The following is a 22521-nucleotide window of genomic DNA, read 5'->3' on the forward strand; positions in this document are numbered from 1 at the left end:
TCCCTCTCCCTTGTCTTTGTGTTGTGTACATGCGGCCAAAGCCGTCTCTCTGTGTGCATCTAACCTAAAGTAGAACATAGCGGGCGTAAAAGTGTCTCCATCTCTGAGCCAAGAAAACAGGCGCAATGGATTAATGTCATTGTAGTTAATTGCCACGTTTCTGCGCGGAACTAATTTGAATATTTCCCTAATGAAAACTACAACTCCCTTCAGCCCAGCGTCAAACATAGTTCTTCACTTGATTTCTTTCATGAGTGATTTGATTTCTTTCGAGAAATGGCGCGTTTGGCAAAGAAAAACCGAACTAAATGGAATTCAAGTAGCCTAACTGAACTGACATCGGTCAATTATTTGTTTAATAGTCCCTAACCGAACCCCCGAAATGTCGGTTAATCGCTCAGTACTAAAAACAATCCACAACTTGATTTTAAAAAAGAAGCTAATGATCCTCTGTGACACAGTCATAACATTTTTGAAATGTTTTACTTATTTTTGTATAGAAGGGATATGGCTAATTAGGTTATATACTTTTGGGAATTCAATTTCCTTTATAGAAAGCATTGAGGACTCAATTGCATGACCCTGTGAACCTACCGATCAGTAAAAGAGCACCACTCCCCCATTGAACAGTTCTCTCTCTCTCTCTCTCTCTCTCTCTCTCTCTCTCTCTCTCTCTCTCTCTCTCTCTCTCTCTCTCTCTCTCTCAACAATCAATACGTCTGCAATAGTGCTGTGTTTACTGTGTGACAGGATATTAATTTATAGATCATGTGATATATATTGCAGTGAAACTAAATGACATCAATTTCAAAGTTGAGCTCAAGGGATAAGATAAGAATTCAAGTCTGAACAAGCGAGGCTTTAGGATAAAATGGGACTAGAAGACTTGACTTGTGTTATAAGAACCCTTTTTCTAACGATCTTTTATGATTTTTTTGGTAATAGGAAGCCATACAAAGCTCTAAGTTTTCAATGGAATGTAGCTCTGTGATACAATGTTATACAATGTAGGCTATACATTGTGTCACGATGTATCATAAGCATGATACTATGTACAAAAACATTAAAATAAATATATTGTAAAAAAGACTGCTGTTTTTTTTAAACAATAAAACCCACATGTAGGGAGGGTAAGGAAACATATTTCCTCACAAAAAAAATCCTGCGGGTAGGGTATGAATCCAAGGGTGAATAACGTCCGGCTTTATGAATAACAAAAGCACAACTCAAACTTCTGCCTTCCACAACCTCCAACCAATAAGCTCACGGTAATTCTGACCATGACCAATGGCTGCGTCCCTGGACAAATCTGCGCAGATGTTTGAAGGGCGGTCCTGTTGAAAAAGGTATGCTGGAGCCGCAAGACTTGGGAGGGAAAGTAGATACTTTCGTTCAGCGAAGGCATAAAGAAAAGATGGTCGGATTTATAATCTGTTTTGGAGAAATATAGTTTATAAAGACAGGTAGGGTAGGCTACTTATAAACACATTTATTTTTGTATCTCGCGTAAAGTAATAAGACGTTGGTTATAACCTAAGATATATCTTGGTGAGGTTTGATTTTGGCATCATTCAATTCAACTCTTGATAACTTCATGGCTTTGATAGAAACTGATACTGATGGTAGCTGCAAATTGAACGGGCCGTCGACAATTTACGGTAGGATTGGCACAAGAAGACAAGGCAAGACCGGCATAACCGGTCAAATGCAGCCCAAAGACACGGAATATTCAACAGATGGGTTACCCAACGCATTCTTACACAGTCTGAGGACACTCTTTGACATCCTTGATGATGGGAAGAGAGGATATGTGCACATATCGGAGATTGAGAGTAGATGGCAAGGGGCAGATACTCATGATTTGTCCGGCGGGGTTCTGGAGTGTCTGAGGCTGGTGGCCCCACCTCATGGCTGCCTGACATTTGAGCGCTTCGTGGCGGGGCTGCGATACTCCATGCCGAACGCGGACAACAACAACCACATAAAGGCTCAGGTTTCCCTGCACCCGAAACAAGCACTTCTGAACTCTAAACGGCACCATATGCCAGCGCAAAAACCTGCCCCGCTCTCTACCTGCTCTGTCGGAACTCTGATTGAAAACAAAGTTCGCCCACTGGGTCCAAGCAATGGGACAAATACGCATCACAAACGCGCGTCCTCACTTCAGAGTCGGTCCAGACATAATGAGGGGAAAACTGGACACCCACCAGTCACCTCGGTCGTAGGGGGTCCCATGCGTTACACCAATACGGGTTATGAGAGAACAGGCAGAAGTTTGGAACGGATAACCATTGTGCCCGAAAGCGGTTCATATCGAGCGGATTCGGTTCGGATGGGGAAGCAGACGCATCCTCAGAAGAGTCGGTTGAGGTCCACAGAGTCCCTTGCTCTCGAGTCGTCACGTCTCCAAAAACCAAGTGAGTTTGATTATCAAAGCTCAATCAAATCAGGACCAGTCTTCCATCATGTCTATCCATCTCCCCATCATGTGTATGTATTTTGTTTCTCACTATGCTAAGCGATCAGTAATCGTCCTCAGCAATAAGATCAAGTGGGGTTTAAACAGATCAGGGCTATTCTGCTGCCTCAGTCTCATTGACCCAGGTGTGGAGGTAGAGGAGTTGGAAACACACACACACCCATTACACACATTTCTATACCAGACTGTCATCACTAAACAACTGCAGCACTAGCACCAGGTTCCAACATGTTTAGCATCACATGCTGACTAGACTAGGTTGAAAAGCATTAAACATGCATGGCAATTTAGCTACCTAGCTTGCTGTTGCTAGCTAATTTGTCCTTCCATATAAACATTGGGTTGTTATTTTACCTGAAATGCATAAAGTCTATTACTCTGACAACGAATCCACAGATAAAAGGGTAAACCAAGTTTGTTTCTAGAAATCTCTCCTCCTTCAGGCTTCTTCTTTGGACTTTATATGGCGGTTGGCAACCAACTTTAAGGTGCATTATCACCACCGACTAGACTGGAGTGTGGACCTCAGTTCATGTTTCAATCACCCACGTTGGTTTATGCTCCTAAAAACCAATGAGGACATACACACACTTTCACGCATCATATATGCTGCTGCTACTCTATTCTTATTTTACTTTTATGAGTATCTATCCTGGTTCCTATATGTACATATCTACCTCAATGACCTCATACCCCTGCACATTGATCTGGTACTGGTACTCCCTGTATATAGCCTCACTATTGTGTATTTTATTCCTATTGTGTTATTATTTGTATTTATTTGTATTTCTTAACTCTGCATAGTTGGGAACGGCCTTGTAAGTAAGCATTTCACGTTAAAGTCTCTACCTGTTGTATTCGGCGCATGTGTCAAATACAATTATATTTGATTTGTTGACAAATGTCCACATTAAAACAGAGCCCACGACCTGGGGCCACAGCTAGGGGTCAATCCTTCCACACACTCTGGGTTTTTACTAATGGGGGAGCTCAGCTAACATTATTTTGTTATCGTTATTTCAAAGCCCTGGTATGCCTCTCAAATCTCTGCTGCAGTGAAGAGTGTGTAATTGAATAATTGACCTCCAGCTCATCCAGAGTGAGTCACAGATCATGTCTCAAATTCTTCTGGATGCTTAGCCAGAGTTTAGACTGGGCTCTGGGCTCCTCCTATTGGGATCATCAGCACAATTTTCCTGGTCTCGCTCATTAGACTGACCTGTGTTCACTGAAGTCGGGAAAGCTATGGAGAAAATCCTGCTCTCTCTCTCTCCTTTGTGCACAAAGCCCCCCCCCTCCCCCTCTCGCTTTCTCTCTCTCCCTCTCTAATGGCCCTGCTGAGTCCAATCCTGTCTGTATCTATAACAGGGACATGTCCGTGAAGCAGCCTGGAGGCCCTGGCTAGCTACTTATATCAGTGCCATAGACCCACTCTACCCACTACTCTCTGTAGAGCCATGGGATTGGAGAGTGTGGTGAATGGCAATGTAATCTCCCCCAGCAAACCCGCTGGATTAGCACAGATTACGTGCAGAGTAATTGAGGCACTGCAGCGGTGAATCCTGCCCAAGCTACCATTACCCTGCTCTCTCTTCTCTCGCTCTCAATGTGTTCCAAATGGCATCCTATTCCCTACATAGTGCACTACTTGGTCCTGGTCAAAACTAGTGCACTATATAGGAAATAGAGTGCCATTCGGGATGCAGACTCTTGGGGGATGTCCAAAATCATGGAGAGAGATCACGTCTGCCCGGCTGTGGAACTCATTGAAGAGGCTGATGTGGTATTGGCGTAGGGTAATGTGAAGAGGCTGATGTGGTATTGGAGCAGGGTAATGTGAAGAGGCTGATGTGGTATTGGAGCAGGGTAATGTGAAGAGGCTGATGTGGTATTGGAGCAGGGTAATGTGAAGAGGCTGGTGTGGTATTGGAGCAGGGTAATGTGAAGAGGCTGATGTGATATTGGAGCAGGGTAATGTGAAGAGGCGGATCTGGTATTGGAGCAGGGTAATGTGAAGAGGCTGGTGTGGTATTGGAGCAGGGTAATGTGTAGAGACTGATGTGGTATTGGAGCAGGGTAATGTGAAGAGGCTGATGTGATATTGGAGCAGGGTAATGGGCCAGTGGATGGAGCTGGACTGTGGACTATGTTTAACAGAGCTACTGACCCCAATGCTTTAGTGCCCTGCCAATGTTAAGCTGAAAGAAAGGCATAATAACAAGTATCACTTCCCTGGAACACTATGAAGTATTTCCCACACTCTTAACGGCAACTTCTGGACAACGTCACTGTGTGGGCGACATGACGTCCATGCTATACAATGCTCTAAACACTGAAAAAAGATGAGGACAGATTGAGCATTTTTCATGGTTGCAGTGCCTGTTGTTCTATCTCTGTTTACCTGAGTAGTGAACTGTAGGCAGGCAGGGGAGGATGTGTGGAAGTGGTCGGACAGAGAGAGCGAGAGAGAGCTTGTCAGAGATGGCCTTTCCGACCCGTCTGACTGCAAATTACCCAGGAGGCGTGAGGAACAACTCACCTCTGGAATAACTGTCTCTGGAGCCAGAGATCGTTTGGAGAAGCACAGAGGAGGTGGTGTATGTCTCTTTGTTAACAACAACCTGTCCACAATCTGTAATATTAAGGACGTCTCGAGGTTCAGCTCGCCTGAGTTAGAATACCTCATGATAAGCTGTAGACCACATAATTTACCAACAGAGTTTTCATCTTTATTTTACGTAGTTTCTATTTACCACCTCAAGCTGATGCTGGCACGAAGACCGCACTCAACGAGCTGTATAAGGCCAAAAGCAAACAAGAAAATGCTCACCCAGAGTGGCCGGTGACTTTAATTCAAGAAAACTGAAATCACATTTACTCCACACACAGTCGCATACAAAGCTCTCCCTCGCCCTCCATTTGGTAAATCTGACCATAACTCTATCCTTCCGATTCCTGCTTAAAAGCAAAAACTCAAACAGGAAGTACCAGTGACATGCTCAATACAGAAGTGCTCTGATGAAGCAGATGCTAAGTTATAGGACTATTTTGCTAGCACAGACTGGAATATGTTCTGGCATTCATCCGATGGCATTGAGGAGTTTACCACATCAGTCACCTGCTTCATTAATAAATGCATCGATGCTTTGTCCCCTCAGTGACTGTACATACATATCCCAACCAGAAGCCAAAGATTACAGCCAACATCCGCACTGAGCTAAAGGCTAGATCTGCTGGTTTCAATGAGCTAATCCCGCTATGCCCTCCGACGAACCGTTAAATAGGCAAAGTGTCAATACAGGACCAAGATCGAATCCTGCTACACCAGCTCTGATGCTCGTCGGATGTGGCAGGGCTTGCACACTATCATGGATTACAAACGGAAACCCAGCCGTGAACTGTCCAGTGCCTAAATACTGTCTATGCGTGCTTCGAGGCTAGCAACACTGAGCTATGCATGAGAGCACCAGCTGTTTCTGGATGACTGTGTGATCACGCTCTCTGTAGCCGATGTGCGTAAGACCTTTAAACAGTTTTACATTCTCAAGGCCGAAGTGCCAGATGGATTACCAGGACACGTAGTGAGACCAGCTGGCAAGTGTCTTCACTGACATTTTCAACCTCTCCCTGACCCAGTCTGTAATACCTACATGTCTCAAGCACACCACCAGTCCCTGTGCACAATAATGCCAAGGTAACCTGTCTGAATGACTATCGCCCCGTAGCACTCACATGTGTAGCCATTACATTTTTTGAAAGACTTGTCATGGTCATGGCATCACATCAACACCATCATCCCAGACACCCTGGACCCACTCCAATTAGCATACCACTTCAAAAGATCCACAGATGCCGCAATCGATATTGCACTCCACACTGCCATTTCCCACCTGAACAAAAGGAACACCTACAGTGGAGCACAAAAAGTATTTAGTCAGCGCAAGTTCTCTGACTTAAAAAGATGAGAGGCTTGTAATTTTCATCATAGGTACACTTCAACTATGACAGACAAAATTAGAAAAAAATACAGAAAATCCCATTGTAGGATATTTAATTAATTTATTTGCAAATTATGGTGGAAAATAAGTATTTGGTCAATAACAAAAGTTTAACTCAATACTTTGTTATATACCCTTTTTTGGCAATGACAGAGGTCAAATGTTTCCTGTAAGTCTTCAAGGTTTTCACACACTGTTGCTGGTATTTTGGCCCATTTCTCCATGCAGATCTCCTCTAGAGCAGTGATGTTTTGGGGCTGTTGCTGGGCAACACGGAATTTCAACTCCCTCCAAATATTTTCTATGGGGTAGAGATCTGGAGACTGGCTAGGCCCTCCAGGACCTTGAAATGCTTCTTACCAAGCCACTCCTTTGTTGCCTGGGCAGTGTGTTTGGGATCATTGTCATGCTGAAAGACCAGCCACGTTTCATCTTCAATGCCCTTGCTGATGGAAGGAGGTTTTCACTCAAAATCTCACGATACATGGCCCCATTCATTCTTTCCTTTACACGGATCAGTCATCCTGGTCCCTTTGCAGAAAAACAGCCCCAAAGCATGATGTTTCCACCCCCATGTTTCACAGTAGGTATGGTGTTCTTTGGATGCAACTCTGCATTCTTTGTCCTCCAAACATGACGAGTTGAGTTTTTACGAAAAAGTTATATTTTGGTTTCATCTGACCATATGACATTCTCCCAATCTTCTTCTGGATCATCCAAATGCTCTCTAGCAAACTTCAGACGGGCCTGGACATGTACTGGCTTAAGCAGGGGGACACGTCTGGCACTGCAGAATTTGACACCCTGGCGGCGTAGTGTGTTACTGATGGTAGGCTTTGTTACTTTGGTCCTAACTCTCTGCAGGTCATTCACTAGGTCCCCCCATGTGGTTCTGGGATTTTTGCTCATCGTTTTTGTGATCATTTTGACCCCACGGGGTGAGATCTTGTGTGGAGCCCCAGATCGAGGGAGATTATCAGTGGTCTTGTATGTCTTCCATTTCCTAATAATTGCTCCCACAGTTGATTTCTTCAAACCAAGCTGCTTACCTATTGCAGATTCAGTCTTCCCAGCAGCCTGGTGCAGGTCTACAATTTTGTTTCTGGAGTCCTTTGACAGCTCTTTGGTCTTGGCCATAGTGGAGTTTGGAGTGTGACTGTTTGAGGTTGTGGACAGGTGTCTTTTATACTGATAACAAGTTCAAACAGGTGCCATTAATACAGGTAACGAGTGGAGGACAGAGGAGCCTCTTAAAGAAGTTACAGGTCTGTGAGAGCCAGAAATCTTGCTTGTTTGTAGGTGACCAAATACTTATTTTCCACCATAATTTGCAAATAAATTCATAAAAAATCCTATCCTTATTTTTGCTCTCATTTTGTCTGTCATAGTTGAAGTGTACCTATGATGAACTTTACAGGCCTCTCTCATCTTTTTAAGTGGGAAAACTTGCACAATTGGTGGCTGACTAAATACTTTTTTGCCCCACTGTATGTGAGAATGCAGTTCATTGAATACAGCTCTGTGTTCAACACCATTGTGCCCTTCAAACTCATCGCTAATCTAACAATGCTGGGATTAAACACCTCCCTCAACAACTGAATCCTTCCTGACGGGCCACCCCCAGGTGGTTAAGATAGGCAACATCAACTACGCCACCCTGACCTTCAACACGGGGGCCCCTCAGGGGTGTGTGCTTAGTCCCCTCCTGTACTCCCTGTTCACCCACGACTCCAACACCATCATTAAATTTGCAGACGACACAGCCTGATCACTGACGACGATGAGAAAGCCTACAGGGAGGAGGTCAGAGACATGGCAGTGTGGTGGCAGGACAATAACCTCTCCCTCAATGTCAGCAAGACAAGGGAGCTGATTGTGGACTACAGGAAACTGAGGACCGAGCATGCCCCCATCCACATCAAAGGGTCTGTTGTGGAACAGGTTGAGAGCTTCAAGTTCCTTGGTGCCCACATCAATAAGGAATTATCATGGTCCACACACATAAACCCAGTCATGAAGAAGGCACTGCAATGCCTCGTCACCCTCATAAGGCTGAAAGGATTCTGCATGTGCCCTCAGATCCTCAAAAAGTTCTACAGCTGCAGCATTGAGAGCATCTTGACTGGCTGCATCAACACTTAGTATGGCAACTGTTTGGCATCAGACGCACGGCGCTAGAGGTTAGTGCGTACCGCCCAATACATAACTGGGGCCGAGCTCCCTGCCATCCAGGACCTTTATACCAGGTGGTGTCAGAGGAAGACCCTAAAAATTGTCAAAGACTCCAGCCACACAAGTCATAGACTGTTCTCTCTGCTACCACACGGCAATGGTACCGATGCACCAAGTCTGGAACAAACAGGACCCTGAACAGCTTATACCCCCAAGCCATAAGACTGCTAAATAGTTAGTCCTGGTAGGTATTGGTTAACTATTTAACTATCTGTAGTGACCCTTTTTGCACTAACTATTTTGACTCATCACATGCACTGCTGCTACTATTTATTATGTATCCTGTTGCCTAGTCACTTTATGCCTGTCTATATGTACATATCTACCTCAATTACCTCATACCCCTGCACATCAACTCTGTACTGGTATCCCATGTATATAGGCAAGTTATCATTACTCATTGTGTATTTATTCCTTGCGTTATTATTTTTACATTTATTCTTTGTGTTATTATGTTAAATGTTTTCAACAACAAAAAAATAGAAATGGCCATTAGGCTCTCTTTCAATTAGCAATGCTGTTTCAAGGCATGCAAATGAGGCTTACCTACACTGGTAAACAGTATCCTCTTTGGGTGCCACAGTCCAACTTGACGATTATCTAGAGCCACTAAACTAGGTGCTCTACATATTTCCATCCACCTCTCTGAACCCTGCATACTCCTGCCCTCAAGGAACTATCTCCAGTTACCGATTAACTGGATTTTTGGAAGTCCGGATACAACATGGAAACGTGTCATGTTTTCTCTGTTCTGTTATCAACTATCACCTGAACTGTTTTTATATACATAAGTTCTTACATTTTATTCTCATCTTCCCCCAGAATTGTAATTTATCCCCATTCAATTACAACCCAACCAGATAGGGTTGATAAGGTTAGCAGGGAGGGAGGGTAGCGTCCTCGTGTGGCCACCAAAGGCACTGCAGGGTTTACAGATTTCACTATTCTGAGTAGTGGCCTCTCTCATTCGCTCGTTCGCTCACTCGCTCGTTCGCTCACTCGCTCGTTTGCTCACTCACTCACTCACTCACTCACTCACTCACTCACTCACTCACTCACTCACTCACTCACTCACTCACTCACTCACTCACTCACTCACTCACTCACTCACTCATAGACTGTTCTCTCTGCTACCGCATGGCAAGCAGTAGTGATGCACCAAGTCTCGAACCAACAGGATCCTGAACAACGTTTACCCCCAAGCCATGGGACTGCTAAATAGTTAACCAAATACAGTGCCTTGCCAAAGTATTCGGCCCCCTTGAACTTTGCGACCTTTTGCCACATTTCAGGCTTCAAACATAAAGATATAAAACTGTATTTTTTTGTGAAGAATCAACAACAAGTGGGACACAATAATGAAGTGGAATGACATTTATTGGATATTTCAACTTTTTTTAACAAATCAAAAACTGAAGAATTGGGCGTGCAAAATTATTCAGCCCCTTTACTTTCAGTGCAGCAAACTCTCCAGAAGTTCAGTGAGGATCTCTGAATGATCCAATGTTGACCTAAATGACTAATGATGATAAATACAATCCACCTGTGTGTAATCAAGTCTCCGTATAAATGCACCTGCACTGTGATAGTCTCAGAGGTCCGTTAAAAGCGCAGAGAGCATCATGAAGAACAAGGAACACACCAGGCGGGTCCGAGATACTGTTGTGAAGAAGTTTAAAGCCGGATTTGCATACAAAAAGATTTCCCAAGCTTTAAACATCCCAAAGAGCACTGTGCAAGCAATAATATTGAAATGGAAGGAGTATCAGACCACTGCAAATCTACCAAGACCTGGCCGTCCCTCTAAACTTTCAGCTCATACAAGGAGAAGACTGATCAGAGATGCAGCCAAGAGGCCCATGATCACTCTGGATGAACTGCAGAGATCTACAGCTGAGGTTGGAAACTCTGTCCATAGGACAACAATCAGTCATATTGCACAAATCTGGCCTTTATGGAAGAGTGGCAAGAAGAAAGCCATTTCTTAAAGATATCCATAAAAAGTGTCGTTTAAAGTTTGCCACAAGCCACCTGGGAGACACACCAAACATGTGGAAGAAGGTGCTCTGGTCAGATGAAACCAAAATTGAACTTTTTTGGCAACAATGCAAAACGTTATGTTTGGCGTAAAAGCAACACAGCTCATCACCCTGAACACACCATCCCCACTGTCAAACATGGTGGTGGCAGCATCATGGTTTGGGCCTGCTTTTCTTCAGCAGGGACAGAGAAGATGGTTAAAATAGATGGGAAGATGGATGGAGCCAAATACAGGACCATTCTGGAAGAAAACCTGATGGAGTCTGCAAAAGACCTGAGACTGGGACGGAGATTTGTCTTCCAAAAAGACAATGATCCAAAATATAAAGAAAAATCTACAATGGAATGGTTCAAAAATAAACATATCCAGGTGTTAGAATGGGAAAGTCAAAGTCCAGACCTGAATTCTATCGAGAATCTGTGGAAAGAACTGAAAACTGCTGTTCACAAATGCTCTCCATCCAACCTCACTGAGCTCGAGCTGTTTTGCAAGGAGGAATGGGAAAAAATTTCAGTCTCTCGATGTGCAAAACTGATAGACATACCCCAAGCGACTTACAGCTGTAATCGCAGCAAAAGGTGGCACTACAAAGTATTAACTAAAGGGGGCTGAATAATTTTGCACGCCCAATTTTTCAGTTTTTGATTTGTATTTTTTTTTTTAAATATCCAATAAATGTCGTTCCACTTCATGATTGTGTCCCACTTGTTGTTGATTCTTCACAACAAAATACAGTTTTATATCTTTATGTTTGAAGCCTGAAATGTGGCAAAAGGTCGCAAAGTTCAAGGGGGCCGAATACTTTGGCAAGGCACTGTAGCTACCCAGACTGCATTGACCATTTTTGCACCAACTCATTTGATTCATCACTTACTGTATGCTGCTGCTGCTACTCTGTTTATTATCTATTCTGTTGCCTAGTCACTTTACTGCCTATAGGTACATAGTACCTCAATTACCTCCAGTACATCGTCTTGGTACCCAATGTATATAGCCAAGTTATCATTGATCATTTTGTGTTTGTTCCTCGTTATTTTTTAAATAATTTTTCAAAATGTTCTCTGCATTGTTGGGAGTAAGTAAGTAAGCATTTCACTGTTAGTCTACACTTGTTGTTTATGTGAAAGCATGTGACAAATTACAATTTGATTTGGGGTGGGGTTTTGGTGACAATGTCTCTTTTGATTGTTGGCTGGGGGACAGTTCAGTTCTATCATAGATGGAAACCGTGATGCACTGAACACAACAGAGTGAGTCAGAACTTCTCTCTGATGTTCATGTCCATCGAGCTCTATGTATTTGATACTAACATTATAGAAGTGCAAACAAGTTTGTTCTTCCTCACAGCAAATGGGTGTGTTTACATTTTATGTATTAATTATCCAGTTACCCAAAGCATAGTTGTACTAACCAGACAGTTGATACCTGTGTTCCAGACAAGACCTGGAAGTCAGTTGGTGAAATCAGCAAAAAATCTTTCTGACCACCCATTCCTGCCCAATTTCTGGTCCAGGTATTGTGGAGGCTGGGTTACCGAGGTCCCAGAGTGAGTCAGCCACGGGATTCACTGTCTCCAGACGCCATGGGCGGAGCCGAGATGAGCAGAGACGCCACACCATCACCAACGGGGTGGATTATGGAATGGTACTTACGCCCGCTAACACACACACACACACACTGTTGCATTATGCACAGTTTTCAGAGAGGCAGTCAAACAACCATGTTCTCACTGCCAGTGAAAAGAGGTATTTTGTGACCCACATACAACGTGAACGTGGTCTCATACTGGTGTTCAGTGATATGGTTGGTGTTAGGGGTCTGTTCAACTTTTTATCTAGAGTGGGGGTGAGGTGGAGAACAGTTTCATGGATAAACAGGCCTATCTGCTCTGTGCAGACTGCAACTGCTGTAGGTCACTTTGTTTCTGTTGGCCAACACCCACCATTAACTCCCCCATTCAACCCCTCTCCCTACACCCCTCCCACCTTTCACTCAGTCCAACCCCTCTCCCCCTGTGGCCCTCCCAATCTCCTGCCCCCTTTCCATGCCTCCTCTCGCCCTATTTTTCTCTCTTTCTATCCCCCTGCCTCCAGTTTCTCTTTGAGCCCTACTTTATCCCCCTCTCTATGTCTTCTCCTCTCCTTCCACTCTTTCTCTGTGTGAAGTCATAGAGGGAGCTGCTTCCCCCCTCCTCCTCCCCCCTCTGGCCGCCTGTCCTCATTGTAATGAGCCGGGTCGGGCCCAGGGGCCTGGAAGCAGGGGATTCGCTTGGCCCACCCGGCCCAGCCTGGACAGCTGTCTGGGCAGCCTACACCACTGTCTTCATCCCTCTCAGCAGCAGTCTGTACAGCAGCAAGGCACTGCACTTTTTCCTCGGGGTGAGTGAGAACAACTAGAGGAGAGAGGTCAGGAAAGAGAAGTAAAAACGGAGTCTTGTTTGGTCATTGAGCTGTTTCCATGTATGTGTATGTCTATTACACGCTTGCAGATGTGTGTTGAGCCGTGTCAAAATGTAACTATGGAGTTATGAGCAGAGTCAGGCAGAGATAACTGTTTGTCAACTAGCCCGAATATTTAACAGTTCTGTGTCTGCGGTTGATGTGTTGTTGAAGCTCGTGGAAAGTACCAGTTTCAGTTGTTGTCTTGTTGATAACCAGTAAACTCCTAGTTGTAATGTTTGTTCCTCTGGCCCTAGCAGGTGTATGATAGTTTGTACTGTTTGGCGCTGTTGTGTAGATTATCCTGATGCCCATGATTTTGTACTTAGTGATTTTAGATACGACAACATCAGCTGTGTCATGCCGTTGTAGTACTCTTTGTCATTTTAACATTTACATTAAAGTCATTTAGCAGACGCTCTTATCCATAGCGACTTACAGGAGCAATTAAGGTTAGGTGCCTTGCTCAAGGGCACATCGTCGGCTCGGGGATTCAAACCACAGACCTCTCAGTGACGCTGTTAACCGCGAGGCCACCTGCAGCCCTGGTAATGTTAGCTTTGTCAGCCAGTTCTCCCCTCCCGTACCCTCCTCTCCCCTCTGCAACTTTTCCTCCCCCTGTTCTGTGTTCTCTCCCCTCTTTACAGAGCAGATTTTCCCTGCCTGTGGCCCACCACACAAACACGGCCTGACACTCTGGGTCACGCTTCATTCCAGCCACAACCCCACCCCCCACTCCCCAACCTCTCTTTCATCCCTCGCTCTCCTCTCCTCTGTTTGCAGCTCCCATTCATCCCAGCAGGGCCCAAGCTGAAAGGGGAAATGTGTTTAGTATGCAGTGATGGCACAAGAGGTTTACCCTGGCTAATTACAGTCCAGATCAGATAACAACAACGACAGGATCAGTAGACTTTGACAATACTGGTTGGTTTGGCCACCGCATTATGTCATTGGGAACTAGGCCTTTGTACAGACATGGTTTTCCCAACGGTGATAGTGTATAGAGAGGGTGGCTGAATGCCAGGAATGGGGCCTGTGCTGTGGTACTGGAGGATAGGATGGTCAGCGGAACTCTATGCTGTCTACCTGTCACTGGGACAGGACAACCTGTTGTAGTGGCTACTGTTTTCCCATTCTTAGGTCTCTCCATGGTTGCCATGGTGCCGGGCTGATCGCCGCTCTTAACATTGTCTCTCCTGTTGAGATCAGGGTACCACTCCGGCACAATTGGCCCGGTGCCATTGTCCCAGAACAAAAGCGGCAGTCAAATGTGCAAATAGAAGGGTGCAGATTTCCCAAGTCACCCAAAACAACATAACCATCATAAATATTGACATGCAAGCTTTGTTTGGGGCTCAGGATGAGTATAAGCTTGAGGGGACAGGTTCGACCAAATGAGGTAAGTGACCCATATTGACGATGACAGTAAGAGAGAAGTTGTTCCCCTCTCCCTCCAGCTGAAGCAGATGAAGGAGTTGGAGCAGGAGAAGGACTCTCTGCTGGCCGGTCTGGGCGTGGTGGAGCGGGCTAGAGAGTGGTACCAGACTCAGATCCACAACGTCACCGAGAGACAGAGACACGTGGGCCAAAGCAACCACTGCACGGTAACTACTGTTCAGTAGGCAACAAACAGACGGAAAAATAACTGAAACAGGGAGGGACTACTATTGAGGTTCAATAAGAAACGCTCCTTTTCGTTTTCCGTTGCATGCCATAATGAACATGACCCATGACAATTTAGTAGGAATGGATGATACAGTGTATGAATTATCTGAAACTGTCCAGTTCTTACTCTCTTTCTCTCTCCCACCAGGATTCCTTCGCAGAATCCCAGAATCAAAGTCACAGGAATGTTCTGCTTCCCAAGCTGCAGGAAGTCAACCGTTGCCTTAATGACCTAATTTCCTGCTCTGGAGTGGTGCGTCTTGAAATAAGACACCTTACCTGACTGTGTCTAACTGAGCGTCCTCACTGCTCTAAAAATGGGGGATGGTTGTCTCATATGACTGTGTCATTTCTAAGGTCAAATTGAATTCCACGGCAATTTTGAAGGGACTTATTTTCCTCTTACTGGAGTCCTCCCAGTGGCAATTAGATGTTGAGAGGTAGTTCTACGTTTTAGAAACAGAATATAGTCAAGCCTAAACACTAGAGTCGTTACTGAAACATGGTAATTCATGGGGAATAATCTTTCTTTCTCTCCCTCTTAGCAGTCTTTCCCATCCTCCAGCTCTCAGCCCACAGTGATCTCCAGCTCCCAGCCTCCTGCCCCCCCACAAGCCATTCAGAGACTAAAGGACCAGAACCGCCTTCTCACCCAGGTAAACTGAACATATCATGTCAATGTATTGTAAATGTCCAGATTTCCTGAACACCTCCCCACTGTCCCTTTATGATGGTCTGACCTCTACCTATGTCTTCTCCCTGCTGCACTGGAGCTGTATGTAAACTCCTTTAATGCACAATAAAGGCTTGTTTAAACTCAAAATGACCCCCCCCCCCTGTCCATGTCTCTCGTCCTCCATCCCGGTGCAGGAGGTGACAGATAAGGGTAAGCGCATCACTCAGCTGGAGCAGGAGAAGTCTGCTCTGATCAAACAGCTGTTTGAGGCTCGCGCCCGGAGCACGCATGACAGCAGCACCATGGACTCCACCTTCATCTGAATACCGTCACCATAATACAACCACACTGGGCTCCAGCTCTATCTGAATACCGTCACCATAATACAACCACACTGGGCTCCAGCTCTATCTGAATACCGTCACCATAATACAACCACACTGGGCTCCACCTCTATCTGACCCTCCCCCAGTCACAACAAGACAACTGTATCACTCCTACTGGATTCCACACTCAACTCACCACTTCTGTCATGATGAAAGCACCTTGAACTTTTTACCCCGCATTGTACCACTCCCTTTGGATCTCCCCAACTGACCACTCCACTTAAAATGGCCTGCACACTAATCTGGGCCGGCCACTCCTTGAGGGGAGGGACCCCCGAGTCAACCCTCCTATAATACAGTCAGCCTCACCCACTGGGCAAAAATCCAGGAACACCACAGTCTTACCACTCCTAATTGGGGCCTTCCCAGGATTCCACTCCCACTTGATCACTTCAAGGATCTACTGTGATGCACTAGGATCCTACCTTATTGGACCGGCCTTTATGTTTACCCTCCCTCTCATCACAGTATATCCTATGTGATTGGACATCATGGACTACATTTAAAACCGCGACAGGGAGCTACAGGATCCATCCCTGCCAATCACCATGACAACAGCTGCTGTACAAAATACATTTGTTAGAGGGACTTCCGGACCAATACACACACCACACTAAAAATGTAGATTTTTTTTAAATTAAAAAGTTGATGTGCTGTGATCTACCATTCCAATACAATGTTGTTAACCATTTAATCCAGAGACTTTGATCCCGGTCACACATTGGTCGATATTTCTCCCCTTCTATTCCAATACACCCAGTTGAGTACCTCAAACCTTCATGGAAATGGTTGATATGATGAGAAGCTGAGCTCTCCTGACCTGGAGGGCACAGTGACTGTGCAGCATCTCATTTATGTCTCTCTATGTGCCCTTTAAGTGATGCACCAGTATATATAGCCTATTGCCCACCATTTTAGAAGCAGAGCAGCGTGTAAATGTCACATTTTGTTTCCCTTAAAGTGAATGTATATTGAGAACACCAAAAGGTCCTACGAGCCAAGGGGATCGAGTAGTGGAGAGGGTAAGAGATAGGTTTGCACGTAGAAGAGACTTGAAGATGAGAAGGAATGGTATATATTGAATGTGCATTGAGCCCTGGTCCTCAGCGGCAGTGTGACCACTGGAGCAGCGTGTGGCTCAGAGAAGAGGGCTGTCGTGTTGGCTAGTGGATTTAAAGTGACTCCTTGGTTAATAGGCCTCTAATGTAATGATTCATGCAAGACTGGTTTTATCGTGCCACTTCTCCTCTGTGGTGTCCTGGAGCCTTTGTGTAAAAAAAAAAAAAAAAAGAATGTGTGATCCCACTTTCTGTTCGTCCTGTACTAACATGGTATGTGAGACTTGGTTCCCTGAGAGGTGAACACCAAGCACAGGTGCAACCGCTCTTTACTGCTGTTCTTCATAATGGTCCCACTAATCCAGGATAATAAACCACATGGTCGACAGGGGCCGCTCAGTCTTGAACCCCCCTTTTTAACTGATAATTTTTATTTTTTATTTTTAGTGGCTGTAGATTGCTATGTAACGCAGCTATGTGATGATGTTGCAGTGCAACTTGTATTAGGTACTGTCGTGATGTCTGCATACCAATACTCTGCTGTGACTGACTGCCTGTGACTGACTGCTGTGACTGACTGCCTGTCTGTCTCTCCTGTTTGATTGTATGTCTTTGGTCTCGTTATTATCTCGCTGCACATGAGTATATGAGTGAATGCCACCCTATCATTTCCTATTTCAATTAGTTGACTTGATTTAGAAAGCAGTCACCTCTATGCAGGTGGATGTTATGGGTCAGGATGTTGACTGAACAGCTTTTGGGTGCAGGGTGCCTCCAAGTCGTGTTTTTCAACCAGAATCTTATAAACTCTGGGTTGCAGACCAAGTAGGTTAATTGACATTTATGAACATTGATAACGAAATTCTCATAACAGCATGGCACAGTTGGGAGCTTATAAAGTACGTAGGACCTGTTCTATTACCTCTAAAACAACCTCTTTTCCAGTATAGCAGATATTTAGAAAGTGTAGGAAAATATAAATAATTCTTACTTTGGTTAAAAAAGGTTTATACAGACAGCAGACACGGCAAATATTTCACATTTAGATTCATATTTGATTTGTTGTTGTCAGCAAACATGAATTCAATTTAAAAATCAACCAAACAGTAAAACCCTCTTGTTGATTTGTGGTTGAAACCAGTGTTGAATTTAAACCATTTCTGCAACATCAATCAAAGAGCCATATTTGACGCGGTGTTTACGTTGTGGGGAACAACAATGTGTGGGGTGTCTATGGAAAAATGTTGCATCTTATTAAAACTGTTGACACACAAACGTCTTAATGAGAAAGTGTGTAAGAGGACAGGTATTCGAGGACGTGTAGCTTTGTCTTGAACCAGGCTTCCCTAAAACAGGTGTGACAACGTGATTTTGGAGGTATTGCAACGCGGGACTAGATGGCGGGTAGTAGTGCTCATGTGTGGAGAGAAAGAAGACTGTCTTGTTTATCTGGATAGAATTACTGATACATTTGCATCTGATACTCGCTCTTCCTCTTCTTTTTTTAAACTCTTTTTGTCGGTGGCTGCCAGTAAATAGCACCATTAAATAATCACACACATATAATAGCGCTTAACTAGTTGACTGTTTTTTTTCTCCAATTTGTTCTTTCTGATCAAATAAAAAAGCAACCCGCGCCAAGTTGATGGACAGGTTGAAATGAATAACCTTTGATTGAGTGTGTTATTGTAAAGATGGATGGACAGAGTGTAACTGACCAGAGATGGTAAATGATCTGTGCAACAATGAGAAATATTACCCATGTATCTCTTCCAGACTACTAGAAGCTACATAGTCTATTCTCAGATAGAGATCTTTGTGTCTTCCGTTGAGAGATAATATAACTGGCATTAGGCTTCTCTGACAGATCAATGATTGCCATTGTATTTAATTAGGTGGACAATGCCTCACAGATAACCGTCAGACTAGGAAATGCCCTAGTACGTTATCACAGTATGACATAATTCATCCAATATTCAATTTGGATTATATTAGTTAAGATCCAACGGAGAAGATTTTAATAAGTAATATAATTATGTTTGGCCTGAACATACATCTTAGACTTTATTGGGATTGGTATAATGACTATGCCTTTCAAATGTTTTAGAAATGGTGAGACTGTGGGGTTTATTCATGAGACATTAGGATGTGACCATTGAGCAAGTTGAGGAAGCTAAACTCCTAGGTATAACATTGGATGGTCAATTATCATGGTCAAGTCATATTGACAGAGTTGTTGTGAAGATGGGGAGGGGTCTGGCTGTTATAAAAAAATATATGCTCTGTGGGTTTTTTTTACACAAAAATCAACTGTACTAGTTGTTCAGGCTCTGGTCTTGTCCCATCTTGATCACAACCCGGAATATGTGAAGCAAAGAAAGACCTAGCAAAGTCGCAGCTTGTCCTTCAACTGCACATGCAGAACTATCATCAACGACATGCATGCCAGTCCTTCCTGGTTGAGAGTTGACGAGAGATGAACTGCTTCTCTTCTAGTTTTTATGAGAAATATTACTGTGATGAAAATTCCAAATAACATTCAGCTCAGACACCCATACATACCCCACAAGACATGTCACCAGGGGTGTCTTCAGTCCCCAAAAACAAATTCACGGCAACGCACAGTATTAAACAGAGCCATGATCACATTGAACTCCCTTCCATCTTCTATTACTTAAGCAAAAGCCAAATTACCTTTGAAAGTGTATAAAACAACATCTCATGGCACAAGAGGGACTGTGAAATGACAAACACACGCACACCCAGACACACTATCACACGTTATTCTTTAGTTGTATTGCTTGTATATCATTGTATTTTAAAGTTGTGTGACTGTTCCTGTCCATCAGTGTTTTGTTACTTGTCGTGTTTTATGTTTTTGTGTGGACCCCAGGAAGAATAGCTGCTGCTTTGGCAAAACCTAATGGGGATACTAATAAAAGCTAATGGGGATCCGAATGAATTTGATTATATATCTAATATCCATAAACAAATGAATCAGCTTCAGAAACAATAAAAACAACAGCAATACAAACAACAAAAAGAAACATTCCTAATTAATTGCAATTATTTTTAGACTCCACTGATTCCCCTTTGAAGCATTAATTCCCACTAATTAAATGAGCACCCAACGCAACAACAGCTCATCATGTTGAGTCAGAGACCCCAAGGGAAGTTTCCCTCTGCACTTCATCTCTCTCTCTCAGAGACTAACTAAACAGAATGGAAAAACCATCCCATGGACATCATGTCATCTGCATGACTCACGTCTGCATGGTGGGGATGTGAATTTCACCCAAGATACTGTCTGTGGGATAGGAGAAGCATGCAAACAATGTCTGGCATAATGTGCTCTTCAATTATGTGTCACTGTGACTTCAGGTAGTCACTTCTCTCTGAGGTATCCAAGAGAAGGGGATTTACAGTAAGTCAACTGAATGGCATCTCCTTTTAACCTATCAGTTTCATTGCTGGAGTTTTCAGCCAAATTGGTAATCTAATGAAAGTTTCCGTAAATGACAAGGAAATGACACGTAATTAAATCAGAATGGTATAATTCAACATTGAGACATTTAAATGAACTTTGGTTTGACCTTATGTCTGCAGTTGTAAAAACAGAACCCTTGTCTTGTGGCTGGAGGTGGTGCTCAGAGCCCAGGGCTGAATGTGGCACGCATCTGAGAATCTTGCCTTATATGAGCAAAATATGTCCTGTGTGAGCATAGCACTAATGTAAACACAACCTTGGATTCAGTCACACAATGAAAGAACCTGGGTTGTTTCGACAGATGCTGTAGGGAATTGTAACCATTATAACCAAGATAAAACACTCAAAGTTATACAGATGTGTGTGTGGATAGATTTCAATAACCATGTTTGCCCAAACAAATCAGACATACAAATTAGTAAACAAATAAGGTGACTCCTGGACTGGATCTAGCTGTGTTGATTGACTTTCACTGTATGAGAAGCGTATTCATATATTCTAAAGACAACAAGCAATATCTGATGTCACAGTAAAGTGTAATCTAATTTCAATTTGTAATTGAAAAAGGTTTCCTTCACTTGTGTCGATATCTTTATTCATCTTCCTTTCTGTTCCTTCATAATGGAATGAAAATGAAAAAAGAACACTCTGAGCTCTGCGATGTGAGAGGTCATCTGAAAGGTCAAACAACCTCTTTATGAGATCAGTTTCTGACATTGAGTATTAGGGATCTTCTTGCCATCTGTACAGAGAACAGACCAAAGACACCATGTAGGCTGTGTCTCAACGACAGTGGCATACCTCAGTAAAAAAATAAAGATAAAACATTTGTAGTTTTATAGCTAATCTCATTCAACACATTTTGCCATGAGGCTGAGAGAAAATAAAGTATATATAAAGCTACACTATATATACAAAAGTATGTGGACACCCCTTCAAATGAGTGAATTCGGCTATTTCAGCCACACCGTTGCTGACAGGTGTATACAATCGAGCACGCATACATGCAATCTCCATAGACAAACATTGTCAGTAGAATGGCCTTACTGAAGAGCTTAGTGACTTTCAATGTGGCACCATCATAGGATGCCACCTTTCCAACAAGTCAGTTTGTCAAATTTCTGCCCTGCTAGAGCTGCCCCGGTCAAATGTAAGTGCTGTTATTGTGAAGTGAAGTCGTGTTCTATTCATGTGCTTTTCTAATAACCGTTTTCTGTGCTCATGTAAGTGACTGACTGAAGGAATCCTCACTATCAGTAGCTGCAATGTGGCAGTACGCCTTGACCTTTGTTTTGAGAACCGAAAGATATCTCAGTTTCAAAGTCTCAGCTTGGAGTGAAGAAGCCTCGTGAGCTATTGGTCTGTCAAACGGTCCTTCTGTAGCTCAGTTGGTAGAGCATGGCGCTTGTAACGCCAGGGTAGTGGGTTCGATCCCCCGGGACCACCCATACGTAGAATGTATGCACACATGACTGTAAGTCGCTTTGGATAAAAGCGTCTGCTAAATGGCATATAAAAAAAAATATAAAAAATAAATGAACCAGTATTGGTCGGGCACATGAATTAAACAAAAACGGTAATGATGAATTAATTATGCTAAATCATGCAAATATAACTTGTCTTATATATCGACCCTATCCCCTCCTCTCTTCTCCAGACCATTTCCGGAGACCTTCTCCCTTACCTCACCTCGCTCATCAACTTATCCCTGACCGCTGGCTACGTCCCTTCCGTCTTCAAGAGAGCGAGAGTTGCACCCCTTCTGAAAAAACCTACACTCGATCCCTCCGATGTCAACAACTACAGACCAGTATCCCTTCTTTCTTTTCTCTCCAAAACTCTTGAACGTGCCGTCCTTGGTCAGCTCTCCCGCTATCTCTCTCAGAATGACCTTCTTGATCCAAATCAGTCAGGTTTCAAGACTAGTCATTCAACTGAGACTGCTCTTCTCTGTATCACGGAGGCGCTCCGCACCGCTAAAGCTAACTCTCTCTCCTCTGCTCTCATCCTTCTAGACCTATCAGCTGCCTTCGATACTGTGAACCATCAGATCCTCCTCTC

General features: G+C 43.8%; 1 protein-coding gene across 2 annotated transcripts; it reads left to right on the forward strand.

Annotated features, from left to right (window-relative positions):
• Window positions 1–1351: 1351 nt before the first annotated feature.
• Window positions 1352–19816, forward strand: LOC124007094 (suppressor APC domain-containing protein 2-like). Of its 2 annotated transcripts, none has more exons than XM_046317388.1 (6): window positions 1352–2417; window positions 12264–12394; window positions 14646–14792; window positions 15002–15106; window positions 15399–15509; window positions 15724–19816. In XM_046317388.1, exons 1-6 carry the CDS (start codon window positions 1595–1597, stop codon window positions 15850–15852), a joined length of 1446 nt encoding a protein of 481 aa, XP_046173344.1. In that variant the 5' UTR covers window positions 1352–1594; the 3' UTR covers window positions 15853–19816. The 2 variants fall into 2 exon arrangements, with proteins under 2 accessions (XP_046173344.1, XP_046173345.1); XM_046317389.1 differs by having other exon boundaries at window positions 15402–15509.
• The last annotated feature ends 2705 nt before the right edge of the window (window positions 19817–22521 follow it).

Source organism: Oncorhynchus gorbuscha, linkage group LG20 (genome assembly GCF_021184085.1).
Source record: "Oncorhynchus gorbuscha isolate QuinsamMale2020 ecotype Even-year linkage group LG20, OgorEven_v1.0, whole genome shotgun sequence".
Classification (NCBI taxonomy): domain Eukaryota; kingdom Metazoa; phylum Chordata; class Actinopteri; order Salmoniformes; family Salmonidae; genus Oncorhynchus; species Oncorhynchus gorbuscha.